At 51.2% G+C, this 12,733-nt stretch overlaps 7 protein-coding genes across 7 annotated transcripts; 2 read left to right on the top strand and 5 right to left on the bottom strand.

Moving 5' to 3' along the window:
* Positions 1–37: 37 nt before the first annotated feature.
* On the top strand, positions 38–1,216 carry FOIG_09609 (uncharacterized protein; the record flags this gene model as incomplete). The annotated part of the gene is made up of 2 exons (XM_031209889.1): positions 38–376; positions 443–1,216. 2 exons carry the CDS (start codon positions 38–40, stop codon positions 1,196–1,198), a joined length of 1,095 nt encoding a protein of 364 aa, XP_031060140.1. The 3' UTR covers positions 1,199–1,216.
* Positions 1,217–1,536: 320 nt separating this feature from the next.
* On the bottom strand, positions 1,537–2,684 carry FOIG_09608 (uncharacterized protein; the record flags this gene model as incomplete). The annotated part of the gene is made up of 3 exons (XM_031209888.1): positions 1,537–2,123; positions 2,183–2,351; positions 2,409–2,684. 3 exons carry the CDS (start codon positions 2,682–2,684, stop codon positions 1,537–1,539), a joined length of 1,032 nt encoding a protein of 343 aa, XP_031060139.1.
* Positions 2,685–3,102: 418 nt separating this feature from the next.
* FOIG_09607 (electron transfer flavoprotein beta subunit) lies at positions 3,103–3,996 on the top strand (the record flags this gene model as incomplete). Its single annotated transcript, XM_031209887.1, has 3 exons — positions 3,103–3,156; positions 3,220–3,856; positions 3,914–3,996. 3 exons carry the CDS (start codon positions 3,103–3,105, stop codon positions 3,994–3,996), a joined length of 774 nt encoding a protein of 257 aa, XP_031060138.1.
* A 481-nt stretch (positions 3,997–4,477) lies between these two features.
* FOIG_09606 (oxoglutarate dehydrogenase (succinyl-transferring), E1 component) lies at positions 4,478–7,469 on the bottom strand (the record flags this gene model as incomplete). The annotated part of the gene is made up of 2 exons (XM_031209886.1): positions 4,478–4,998; positions 5,108–7,469. 2 exons carry the CDS (start codon positions 7,467–7,469, stop codon positions 4,478–4,480), a joined length of 2,883 nt encoding a protein of 960 aa, XP_031060137.1.
* A 1,211-nt stretch (positions 7,470–8,680) lies between these two features.
* FOIG_09605 (uncharacterized protein) lies at positions 8,681–10,128 on the bottom strand (the record flags this gene model as incomplete). Its single annotated transcript, XM_031209885.1, has 4 exons — positions 8,681–8,797; positions 8,857–9,039; positions 9,098–9,484; positions 9,544–10,128. The coding sequence occupies 4 exons, from the start codon at positions 10,126–10,128 to the stop codon at positions 8,681–8,683; spliced, it is 1,272 nt and encodes a 423-aa protein (XP_031060136.1).
* Positions 10,129–10,713: 585 nt separating this feature from the next.
* On the bottom strand, positions 10,714–11,307 carry FOIG_09604 (uncharacterized protein; the record flags this gene model as incomplete). Its single annotated transcript, XM_031209884.1, has 1 exon — positions 10,714–11,307. The coding sequence occupies one exon, from the start codon at positions 11,305–11,307 to the stop codon at positions 10,714–10,716; it is 594 nt and encodes a 197-aa protein (XP_031060135.1).
* An 82-nt stretch (positions 11,308–11,389) lies between these two features.
* FOIG_09603 (uncharacterized protein) lies at positions 11,390–12,345 on the bottom strand (the record flags this gene model as incomplete). The annotated part of the gene is made up of 2 exons (XM_031209883.1): positions 11,390–12,117; positions 12,168–12,345. 2 exons carry the CDS (start codon positions 12,343–12,345, stop codon positions 11,390–11,392), a joined length of 906 nt encoding a protein of 301 aa, XP_031060134.1.
* Positions 12,346–12,733: the final 388 nt, after the last annotated feature.

The raw sequence follows: 12,733 nt of genomic DNA, 5'->3' as shown, positions 1-12,733 counted from the left end.
GTCCTTCACTAGTTTTCATTATTCGTGGATCTCAAGAATGTCGATTTCAACTTTTCTTCGCCGGGCATTACTTTATGGTGCGTGCGAGATAGCGACTCTTCTATTGTATCGATGCTGCGAAGCAGACAAGGCTCACCTGGTCCTAGTCCCTGGATCGTCGCAGAAGATGCTGACCAAGTCGAGCAATCTTTCCGTTGACTCGGTCATATATGACCTCGAAGATTCTGTCACCGCCGAGTCCAAAGAGCTGGCTAGGGGACTGGTCGCAGATCACATTGCCGGGGATGCCATGCAAAGGTCTGTCCGAGGACCGAAAGAGGTATCTGTGCGCATCAATGCAGTGGATACTGGTCTTGCACTGCAAGATATTCAAGTGGTATGAATTCGGGGCTCGATCCGCCCTTTGCGTGCTGTACTGCGCTATGCTGACAGTCGAACAAAGATGCTCACGAGGGTGGATAACCTCGACACAATTGTCGTGCCCAAGGTTCAGTCTGCAGCAGATTTGCATTTTGTTGCCGACATCATCCGTCATGTTGCCCCTCAAAGGGTACTCTTTAGAACTCCAATGACTGATTCTTCCCAACAGACGGAAAACGTACCTCGGTCACAGCCCATACATGTTGTAGGTTTGATTGAATCTGCCCTGGGCCTCGCCAATGTATCAGACATATGCCGAGCAGGTCAAAAATTGGGGTTGGCAGGACTCGGTTTTGCTGCCGAAGATTTTATGGCGAGTGTCGGGCTTTCGAAACTGCCAGATCGGCGGGAAGTTCTCTTTGCGCGGTCCGCAGTCGTCAACGCGTGTCGAGCCTATAATCTTCCTTCCATCATCGATATGGTGTCTGTCGATGTGACCCATGGCACCGCTTTGGAAGAGGAAAGTAGAGAGGGCCGAAGCCTTGGCTTTACCGGCAAACAAGCGATCCATCCTTCTCAGGTCCAGGCCATACAGCGTGCCTTCGGCCCATCTACTGAGGAAGTACAATGGGCGGTGGAGGTCTTTGTGGGGGATATCGAGTCGCAGAAGCAGGGCAAGGGCGCTTGGAAACTGAATGGTCGCATGATTGATGCGCCCGTCGTCAAGAAGGCTACGGCACTGCTGGATAGAGCTAGGGCATGCGGCATAGATGTCGACACTTATATCGCAAGATTCAAGGTCGGTTCCTTGGAGGAGAGGATAAGTAGATCACTGTGATGCTGGTAGCTATCAACTACTGTATCACATCTTATGGAAATCTGTATCCCTTGCATGCGGAAACAAATGTTTCGACTTGGTGGTAGTCAGCGACTTGTAAATCCCGGCCTTGTTTATGTTTGATGTGAAGTTTATGTTATGCCAGGCTAAGCTGCCTTCTAAGAAGGGAGCAGTGACGAATTTTCAACTTGTTGGCTGACCAAGAGCGGCAGACCAAGAGCGGCATGCCCGGCACTTGTGAGACTATTATCACTTAACTTGGCGATAGTGTACAAATATATATCGGTCATTCGGAAGGCAATCATAGACAATGTCGACTGTCTCATTCATATTCGTAGCTAGGCTGAACCACAGCTTTTGGTCAGCTCAGGTACCGCTTCAAACAAGTCTCCGACTAGCCCTACGTCGGCGACTTGGAAGATGGGCGCGTCCGGGTCTTTATTGATGGCTGCGATTACCTTGCTGTCTTTCATTCCAGCAAGATGCTGGATCGCCCCTGATATACCGACCGCCACATACAGCTCTGGAGCGACCACGTTTCCAGTCTGGCCCACCTGTAAGCTGTTATCGGCAAATCCACTGTCAACCGCGGCACGGGATGCGCCAACCGCGGCTCTCAGAGAGTTTGCTAGAGGGAGAAGCACTTGATCGAACGCCTCCTTGGACTTGAGGCCCCTTCCACCCGAGACAACTCTCTCAGCGGTTCCCAGCTCAGGCCGATCGCTCTTGACTAAATCCTCCTGTACCCATTCCGCGCTGCTTGAGTTCCCTGAGCTTGAGTTTTCAGTGTAAGTCACGATAGGGGCGGGATCGTCTGTGGCCTCTGCAGCCGGAAAGGCTGACGCGCGTACTGTGAGGTATTTAACATCATCACTGGACTTGACCGTCATGACGGCGTTGCCGGCGTAGATTGGTCGCACAAAGACTGCTCATATTAGCCCACGAGTACAAATCGTAATGGATGGAGACACTTTTGACACTCACCATCTTCAGACTCGACCGATGTCACGTCCGAGATAGGCTGGTGGCCGTTCAGTGCGGCAGCGCGTATCAGCGCATCTCTACTAAACACTGAGTTCGCTGCCACGACATGAGTGTATTTTCCCTGTTCGGCATGGCTGGCAACTACCGCTGCGAGGCCTTCGGGGAGGCGCTGAGTTGCGTTTGTGGTCAGCGAATGATCAGAGCGAGAGGATCCATCAATACCTACAGCGTGGTGTTGTTTCTGGGTTCCGGCAATGACCTTGTTCAAACCTTTCATGGAGGCTGCCTCCTCTGCGGCTCCCGTCGAAAATCCCCCTAGCAGGAGCGCAGTGACGGGGCCCTTAAGACGGACAGCAGCGGTTATTGTGCGTGCCGAGTCAGAAGATAATTGCCCGTCGCGAACTTCCAGGATTGCCAATGTTGAAGCATTCCGGCCGAGGCACCGTATAGGGTAGTGCACTTTAGACAGGCGTGCCCTGAGGGTCCGTGCTGAACCGTTCATGATGATCTTCTAGACACTAAGTGACTGAGCTGCTTGATTTACATGTGAGGTGGCAGCCCAGACAATATTTGTCACTACGAGCTTGAATGGTATTACGTCCAAAATACTGGCCTAATGCTTATTGATGGATTACAATTCTGACCTTGTTTGCGTGGATCTTTTTGCCGAGTCGGAGTAGAAGAGCTCGGAATCGGCCTCGGATTCATGGCCCGAACCAGCTCGGTCTTAGTGGAGACAAACAGCTTCAGCCGATTGGTTCACGCTCCGGAATGTGTCGTTGCTCGGCTCGGATACCATTAGAAGCAAGGCAACTAGCCGAGCAAGTACTCATGCTTGGACTTTTGCCCTAGCATAAGGAATGATAACTCGTAGTAGAGTGGTTGACAAGAAATCCCAGGATAATCCATACAAACGGAAGATGAGTCGACCACTTCGAATCTTGGTTCCCCTTAAACGGGTCATTGACTATTCTGTAAGAGATGGGTTCCATGGCATGATATTAATTCGTGAACTTGAAGGTAGTTGACAATTTTAGGTAAAAGTCCGTGTCCGAAAGGATCTCCAAGGCGTGGAAAAGAATGGTGTCAAGCACTCGCTCAATCCGTTCGATGAGCTGTCTGTGGAAGAAGCGGTTAGGTTGCGAGAACGCAAACACCCAGTTGAGGAGATTGTTGCCATTTCTGCAGGACCGCCCAAATGCCAGGATGTTCTCCGAACCGCAATTGCCATGGGTGCAGATAGAGCTATCCATATTGACATGCCGGAGGAGCAGGCAGACTCCATGGAGCCCCTAGTAGTTGCAAGACTGCTTCAAGCAGTGGCAAGAGAGGAACAGTCAAACTTGGTTCTCCTGGGCAAGCAGGCCATAGATAATGACTTTGGTCAAACAGGACAATTACTTGCCGGCTTGCTGAATTGGCCGCAGGCTACGCAGGCTAGCAAGATTGAAATCGAGGGAGACAGTGCCAGGGTCACGAGAGAGATAGATGGAGGAACACAGACGGTCAAGGCTCAGCTACCCATGGTGGTGACGACTGATCTACGGCTGAACGAGCCACGCTATGCAACACTTCCGAGCATCATGAAAGCCAAGAAGAAGAAGATCGAGCAGAGGACTCTCAAAGACTACGGCGTGGAAGATGACAAACTGCTGCAAGTTCTCCGTGTTGAGGGTAAGTACCACTAATGTTACCTTCGTGCATAGAGACAATGGAGTTGACATGAACCAGAACCCCCCAAACGGAAGGCAGGTAGTATTGTAGGAGATGTGCCGGGGTTTGTGGGCAAATTGCGGGAATTGGGGGCTCTCTGAGGACAGGACTCTTCAGCTGCGAATTCTTGAGATAACTGTGGTTTATCTTTAGGCAGGTTTTGGACCGTAAGTGTATCAAATTCAGGGTATGGGTAACCAAATAAAGATGGCCAGAGAGCTAGACCTACAATGATCACCTTGGACCTTGTTTTGTCCCCTGAGTTTAAATAAGACGATATCGACTGAGGAGCATACTGGTATTGCCTTTGGTATAACCGTGACCTCTTGCTCCGTACAATCTGACAGGTGCAGACTTAGTTGTTGAGAACAGTCTGCTGTAGACTCAAACCGAGGTGCAACGCCAGCAAAGGCATACATCTAAGGAAGACAAAGGCTTCTCATAAAACATTTTATCGTGCTTGCTCACAGACAGCTAATAGTCACGTAGTGAAGCGGCAACAAGAAACCAGTCGCCGGCTTGAGATATATTGTATTTCTGTAGGGCTGAACTCAGCATGTGCAATCCAAGATGCCTCATTATCTAGTTTTGAACATTAAACACATCATCAAGAAGTGCTTTCTCCTCAGCATAGTGAAGATGCTTGAGACCTGTAGCCGGACTGGCGCTCGTTCCACGACCTGCAAAGAGCACGCGACGTCCAGCAAGGTGATCTGTCTTATCAAGGACTGCGTCTAGTCGATCGCGTATGTAATGCCAAGCTCCACCATTGTAGTGCTCCTCTTGCGCCCAAACAATCGTCTTCGCATTCTTGTACTGATCAAGGTTGGATTTCACCTCAGCCCAGGGGAAGGGATGAAGCTCCTCTATTCTCGTGATAGCCACGTCCTTGATCCCTGCTGCTTCTCTATGTTTCTGGATCGCTGCGTATACTTGCCCTGAGCAGAGAATAACCCGCTGGATGGATTCCGGATCCTCGATGGAGTGGCCGTGCTCGGGGTCGGTGATAACTGGTTGGAAAGTTGATGAGCCAGTGAAGTCGGCAATATCAGAACGAGTTAACGGGTGGCGAAGAAGCGATTTCGAAAAAAAGATGACCAGAGCTAACAACAGCAGTTAGCGAGTAAGTTATAGAGCTTGACCTACAAAAATGTCAAGAGATCTTGGGGCAAGCGAAGGGGCTAGCAGGGGTCATCCACGGGAAATACATACGCTTTCTGTACTCTCTTCTCATCTGCCGACGTAGAACGTGAAAGTAATTCGCGGGCGTAGTCATGTAGACCAGTCCCATATTGGCATCTTGATGAGCGCGTTCAGGTTCAGATGGGTATACCCTACCCTCCTCCGAGCAGAGCATCAAGAAGCGTTCGATGCGGGCAGACGAGTGCTCAGCGCCTTGTCCATCATAGCCGTGTGGCAAAGAGAGGACCAGGCCAGACCGGTCAAGCCATTTCGTCTCTCCGCTGGCAATAAAGTTGTCAATGATGACCTGCGTATTGTTCGCGAAATCTCCGAACTGAGCCTCCCACATGACGAGTGAGTGTGGATCGGCCAATGTCACGCCGTACTCGAAGCCCAGGGCACCAAACTCACTCAGCGGCGAGTTCTCTACCTCGAATGGTGCCTGCTCCGGAGAAAGGTTATTCAAGGGTGTCCAAGATTCGCCAGTCTCCTGGTCGTGCAGCACAGCGTGACGCTGTGAGAATGTTCCTCGTTGGACGTCTTGTCCTGTAAGACGCACGGGATGGTTCTCAAGACAAAGAGTTCCAAAGGCCAATGCTTCTGCGGTAGACCAGTCTACCTTTCCGTCGTGCAGGGCCTTCTTGCGGCCCGCAAGGATCCTTTCCAAGTTACTGTGTAGCTGAAAGCCACTGGGGACGCTTAAAGCCTTGGTAGCCACCTGCTCAACAGTTGCTTGGTCAATGGCTGTGGTGGCGGGTGGTATAACATTGTTCTTCAGACTCTCCGGAGACTCCAGACTCTGCCACGGGGCTGTGAATGCTTCCCGAGACGAGACGAAGTCCCTGCTGCTGTCGTACATCTCGTTCAGACGGTTCCAGACACTCTCGCGCCGAGAATTGATCTCTTCCATCGTAAACGAGCCTTCGGACACCAGTTTTTGAACGTACTTCTCCAACGAGGGTGTCTGTGCAGCAACCTTCTGGTACATCAGAGGTTGCGTGAAGCTGGGCTGGTCGAATTCGTTATGGCCAAACTTACGGTAGCAGATGATGTCCACAACGCAGTCGCTATGGAACGTGGCTCGCCAGTCTGCCGCTAGTTTGCAGAGGAAGACAACCGACTCCACGTCATCAGCATTGACATGGAAGATAGGCGCGTCGACGACCTTGGCGATATCTGATGCATAAGGGGTTGATCTGGAATGATGAACATCCGTCGTGAACCCAACCTGATTGTTCACAACAAGCCGAATTGTGCCACCCACGTCGTAGGCCGGCAAGCGGGACAACCCGAGAGTCTCGTAGACAATACCCTGTCCTGCAATAGCAGCGTCGCCGTGAAGAGTGACACACATGTTTCTCTTCTTCTCCGGGTCGTTGTTCAATCGCTGGGTTGCAAAGGCCTTGCCTGTGGCGACGGGATCAACTGCCTCGAGATGTGAGGGGTTCGCAAGGACAGAAATATCCACAATATGCCCATCTGGAGAGACGCGCTGGCCCTGGTGGCCAAGGTGGTACTTGACATCGCCAGCCATGTTTCGCAGCATATCCGAGCGAACCCGCCCAGCGAATTCAGCAAATATGGCTTCTGGTGCCTTTCCATACACGGTTCCAAGCATGGTCAGGCGCCCGCGATGACAGCTGCCGATCGTGATATCTTGCACACCATGGATGTCGGCGCTGTGGTCAATAATGGACATGACACCGGGGACGAGTCCTTCGGAGCCATCTAAGCCAAATCGCTTCTCGTTGGGGAACTTGGCGGCCAGGAATCGTTCAAATGACGTTCCCCAGATGAGGCCATCAAGAATTCTGCGTTTCTCCTCTAGTGAGAACTTGGACGGGTTGGGTATCTCAAGACGATCCCTTAGCCAGTCACACTTGGCGCGGTCTGGGATGTGCAGATACTCAACTCCATAGCTGCCGCAGTACCTCTGCTCGCAGGCCGCTATAATGTCACGTAGCTTCATTGACTTTCTGCCCTCCGTTGCGTAGCGAGGAAGTATGCCGGGGCCGAGGTTGAAATGGCGGTCCATGTCCTTCTCAGTAAATCCATAGTAGGATGGCTCAAGCTCGACGGCGCGTGCGAGACCAGATTGATTGGGACCCACGTGGAAGGCATTCACTCGTTCACCCAAAGGATCCGTCTTGGCATGATAGTGTCCCCGGGACTGATACGCGCGCACCAAATGCTGAACTTTGAGATGTAATAGCACCTCGGCTGTCTGGCCGGAGTCGAGCCCCGGTGCGGCCAACGGTTGACGAGACGATACAAGTCCTGGTGGTGGCTGGAAGGCCTCTGATGCGGGCCTTGACCGGTCCTCCATGTTGCGGAAGTATGTCCTCCAAGAAACATGAACTGACTCTGGATCCTGCTTCCACGACCTGAACATCTCGTCGATGTAGTTGGCCGCCCCTCCCTGTAGGAACGAGTCGGAGGTGGTCTAGGTTAGCTTGTTTTTAGCACTTTGCATAATTCTTGTGAACAATTTCCCGTTACTTACCGGCGATAAACTTTCATCTAGATTAGATGGCCTAGTCACGGAGGCAATATCTTGGAACTGGTGGTGGGCAAAACGGCTTTCGCCCCCGGCCAATGCCTCTGCGGCCGATGCGAATGTCTTTTGGGCCCATGATGGATTTTTTCGCTGCACGCAAAAACAGACCCCAGAACTGACTATAGAGCAGCGGAAACCAACAGAAGTTACACGATGATACCGGAGCTTCAAGGTTTCCCGCGCCACCAGAGTCTTTTGAGCACAGAGCATCGTCGTTGATGGTATGCTTGTTCCTCAAAGCTTGATGACGCTCTCAATTTATCAGGCGCAAAGTAGGATCAGATAACATGTAGCCCTCAAGATTGCAACCCGGTCTAAACAGTAGGTGACCGTGGTGAATGGTGATAATGAACCTAGGTACAAAGGCATAATAGCATGGCCACTTTAACTCCCGGCCATGCTAGACAAGCCTACGAGCCTGACCTAATAATTATCCACTCACACTTCCCCATCGTTGGGGTACCCCCGGGCCGAATGATGGGTGTTGCGCTACGAGCATATCCGTGATCCACGGGAACTCAAGCCGAGGCCCCAACCTCCGAATTTTAGCGTGCGGATGCGGAACAGTGCCAACTCCGAATGTCTTCCTACTAAACACGCCAGGTTGGTCTTAGGCCTAATTTTAGACAAGTATTCCACTCGAGAAGAAGTATCACAGTACTTGGACTTATCAAAATGATGAGATAGACAAGTTGCTGGCGAAATTCACGACCTTCAACGCAAATGGCATATATATTCATCCCAGACATATTAAGTACATTGCATATGTAGACCAACAAATCATATAATCGTAAGGCAATAGGAATGTTTAGTTGAGTTTCTTAATGAGATAGATATTTATTACTTTTCTATCTATAGTTTTGCCCTTGGTGATATAACCAGAGGCGTGGTCTGATGATGCAAAACACAAGAGATCTTAAACAACTGAGAACTGCCGCCTCTTCTGTCAATCATTCTTTTTCGACAGCCAACGTCTGCAATGATTGCACAACCTTGCGAGACGGAATGAAAGCTTAGGCCCCATCAATGTCCCGTCCTTCTCCACACTACTCAAGGAGCATCCGAGCAGGGTCTTCGATATAGTTCTTAACGATGTTCAGGAAGGAGACGGCTTCTCTACCGTCAATCAGTCTGTGATCGTATGTTACGGTGACATACATCATCTGTCACATACATCATTAGCTCGCCGATATACCAGGAATGATCCAAGACGAGCACCTACCGGTCGAATCTCAGGCTTGCCATCCACTGCAATCACACGGTCTTTGATCGTGTTCATGTTGAATACGGCAGCTTGTGGATAGTTAATCACCGGCGTCCCGAACAAAGAGTTGAAGATGCCAGGGTTACTGATGGAAAAGTTGCCACCAGTGAGATCATTCATGGTCAATTTGGCTTCTCGGGCCTGGAAATTGGAGCATGGACGTCAGCAGAACCAAATGCACTGGAGGACCGACACTCACCTTCTGTGCCACGATGGCAATCTCCTTTTCTAACTCTACTATGCTCAGTAAATCACAATCTTTTACCACAGGTGTTACTAGCCCCTTAGGAGAGGAAACGGCGATGCTGATGTCGACGTAGTCCCGATAGATAATGACCTCGCGATCTGCGTCAATACTGGCATTGATCTCCGGGACTTGCTTCGCAGCAAGAGCTGTGGCCTTTGTAAAGGCACCCATGTAACCTAATCTTATGCCATACTGCTTGGCTACGTCTTCCTTATACTTTGTACGCCACTGCATTAGAGCCGTCATATCAATCTCTTGAACCGTCGTCAACGAGGCACATGTATTCTGAGACTGTTTGAGGCGTGTTGCAATGGTTTTGCGCATACGTGACATTTTCTCCTGCCAAAGGTAAGCATTTCCGAAGGAGGACACATGGCTTCTAGATATTTAACACGTACCACGTGCTCACCTCGCAGGGAGGATTCGCGTCTTGAGTTAACAGCATGGCCATCGATGGGCTGTGGTGGATTTGCCGGTGAAGACCTCGCAGGAGGTGCAGGAGACTCAGAGCGTGCTGAGCTTTCGATTGCGTGGTCTTTGGTTTCAACAATCTTGCTTTCTCCTGGTTCTTGCTGTACGAGAGCCGGGGCATCCTCTGCGGCTTCATTGGTGGATTTTTCCTCGGGAACGCGAGCTGTGGCCGTACCGTTACTAGAACCGGTTTCTATGCGGGCGATGGGCTGACCAACTGTGACAACATCGCCTTCATGAACCAGCAGCTCAGCAACGACTCCCTCCTCGGCTGCATTGACCGCCACATCGATCTTATCCGTCTCAATGCTGGCAATCTCCTCATCTGCTTCGATTCGGTCCCCAACCTTCTTGTGGATGGTTGCAAGTGTGCCCTCACTGATAGACTCGGCCATTGGAGGTACCTGGACGATAAGATCCGCATATCGAGCTCCACTGCCACTGAAGTAGCGGCTGGACGGCGTGTACGGGGTTTTGATCTTTTGGTCGGCACGTGCCGCATGTATTGCCATTGGGAGAGTAAGTCGAGAGTGGCGAGCTACATACTGTAGCGGTCGAACTTGTAACGGCGCCCGTTGACATAGAGTTTTCCCAAGCATCTTTGTCTTGTATGTGGTAGCTGGCCAGAATACAGGTAACCCGGTGTGCCTTTCACGATTGATAGAGCTGAGATCAAGCTACGGAACAAGGATTCGCCGCTTTACAAATGCAATTACAGCCAGGCTTGTTTAGAACGTAATGGCCGAGCTCTCGGTCACGGCCCACATAAGGGACTATGGAATGTCCGATGTTTCTTCCGAAAGGCCTCGGGCTCGGGTTCGGCTTCGGGTCACACCTCCCGTGTTTCAAATCTCGGAGTCTTTTGTGCGGGCTTCAAACCGTGTACGCACGTTATAAAGTTCAATAGCGTTCAAGCCACTTGTTCACACTTGCAAAAGCCTACGACATCCTTCATTCGGCTTTCTTTGCTCATCATTCTTGTTTAACCGTTTAGTACCTACCGGCCGTCATAATGAAAGCTTGGGCTTATCGAGATTAAAAAGTCTTCAATTATCGGGAAGAATCCGGACTCTCTAGACAATCTATACAGTGCCGAGTTACAGGATGTATCGGAAGGCTTTGTCCTGGCGATCGGTTAAGTCTGAATCAATGGCCACGCCACTCTGAATGCCCTCAGCACGCCCTTGTGATTCCACCATGTAGTCAACGTGACCCTCTGCCGCCTTTCTATCCCGCAATTTATTTTCCTTGTCCAGAAGAAATGCGTAGACGACCAACGTAATCATCAGGTAAACCAACGAAGCAATGCTAAGAATGCATCCCTTGAGATACCGGGGCGCATCATCCTCGGTCCAAGCTTGAGGTGAAATGATACAGCCGACGCAGTAGGCCACGAAGAACATTGTCGTGGTCGACGACTTCTTGGTGTTTCCTTTTACGTTGCTAGCCATGAGAGCCGAGCAGCTGCTGAGCAAGCAAGTGACGGCATTCGCCATCCAGGTTGACACAACGATGCCCCAAGACTTGGAGGCAGGCAGCGTCGCAAGCAATATGGCACCCAAAAGGGGTATGCAGCACAAGAAAAGGGCTGTACATGTTCTACTGTACTTGCTCTTGACCAGACGCGGGACAAAAGCCCCGAACCAAGTGGTCAGAATGTTGAGGCCACCGCCAGGCAGCCCCACAAGCATCGTTGTGTATTTATCGTAACCGAAGCCGTTGATGACGATTGAGGAAAACTGCCGCCAGTGTTAGCAAGACCTGCAGGTCACTTCAACGATGAGGCGGGGGTCTACTTGCCTTGATAATGGCTGTCGTGAGAGTGATACCAAGCGCCATTGACACGTAGAGCCAAGTGATGGGCGATTTGTAAGCTTCGTTGAACTGGGATCGGTTGAAGTCCGTGCGATCGCGGGTGCTGCGATCTATGGCGAGCCTCCTAGTAGCGATTTCTCGTTGGCGAGGCGTCAGAAACCATGCTGTCGTGGTATCCCCGGGGAGCAGGAAGTAAAACAGTAGCCCAGAGGTGACAGTCAGCCCGCCAATGAGATAGAAGAGTACCCGCCAGGACTCGATAGCAAATTTGGCACGGCCAAGCCCAAACATGATGAGAGCGTTGGTGATTTGAGCGAAGCCATTCATAGATACCCAAGTGGCAACGCGGACAGGGTGCTCTCGGCGCTTGTACCAGACCGATGTCAGCATGACAAAGGCTGGAGAGACGGCGCCTTCGGTTAAACCGAGAAAGAATCGTGCAGCCATCATCCCTCCAAAGTTATGGGGAAGACCTACACAGACGCAGGCCACGCCCCAGACAACGATAGTGCAGCCGATGAAGGTCTTTAACGGCAGTCGGCCGAGGAGGTATGCGGCAGGCCAGTTGGATAGCAGTTGGCCAAGGTAGAATACCGAGACACACCAGCTGTACTCTTCACCGGTCAGGTTCAGGTCTGAGCGCAATCCGAAGATGGCAGCGTATGTAATCGATTGCTTGTCCAAGTCTGTGCTGATCAGCCTGCGGTTCCCCAATTTGGATGATGACCAGACTCACACATGCAGAAATATACCAAGGTCATCAGAGGGAGCACATGGAGATCGAGCTTGCGCACGACTTGCCTCTCCTCGGCTTCATCGATAGCCTCGAAGGTGACATGGGTGCCGTCTCTGTGCTCGATTTCAGTCGAAGCAGTGGCGAAGTCCTTGTTCTGTGTGTCGTCCTTTGTATCCATATTGCGTTACTGTTTGATTGGAATGAGCAAGAGTTTGACGACAGGAACAAAGGAAGAGAAGATCTTTGTGGCATTTTATATCACGCCCGAAGAGCCTAGTGGAAGTCTCGGCCAATCTAGCGCGTCATGTTATCGGTGGTCTCTCAAGGAGATTCTTCCCGGGGTCCCCAAGTTCTCAAGCCGGATCACATAATGCGGAGTTTCTCCTAGTCCGTGGAGTTTGCGGGGTAAGGTTCGGCCTTGTGACCAGTGAGCTGAAGAGTCTCCAGTTCTACCCCACGATAACATCCAGGTGAAAGAGTCCTTCTACCCCACGTCGGTTTCGATTTGTCCGGGGTCGAGGCCTCCGCACTTGTCTTTTGTCAATCCCCTAATTGGATATGTGATC

The sequence above is a fragment of the Fusarium odoratissimum genome (genome assembly GCF_000260195.1).
Source record: "Fusarium odoratissimum NRRL 54006 unplaced genomic scaffold supercont1.16, whole genome shotgun sequence".
In the NCBI taxonomy this organism is placed as follows: Eukaryota; Fungi; Ascomycota; class Sordariomycetes; order Hypocreales; family Nectriaceae; genus Fusarium; species Fusarium odoratissimum.
Note: the sequence above shows the minus strand (reverse complement) of the source record. Positions and strands in the feature narration are given on the sequence as shown.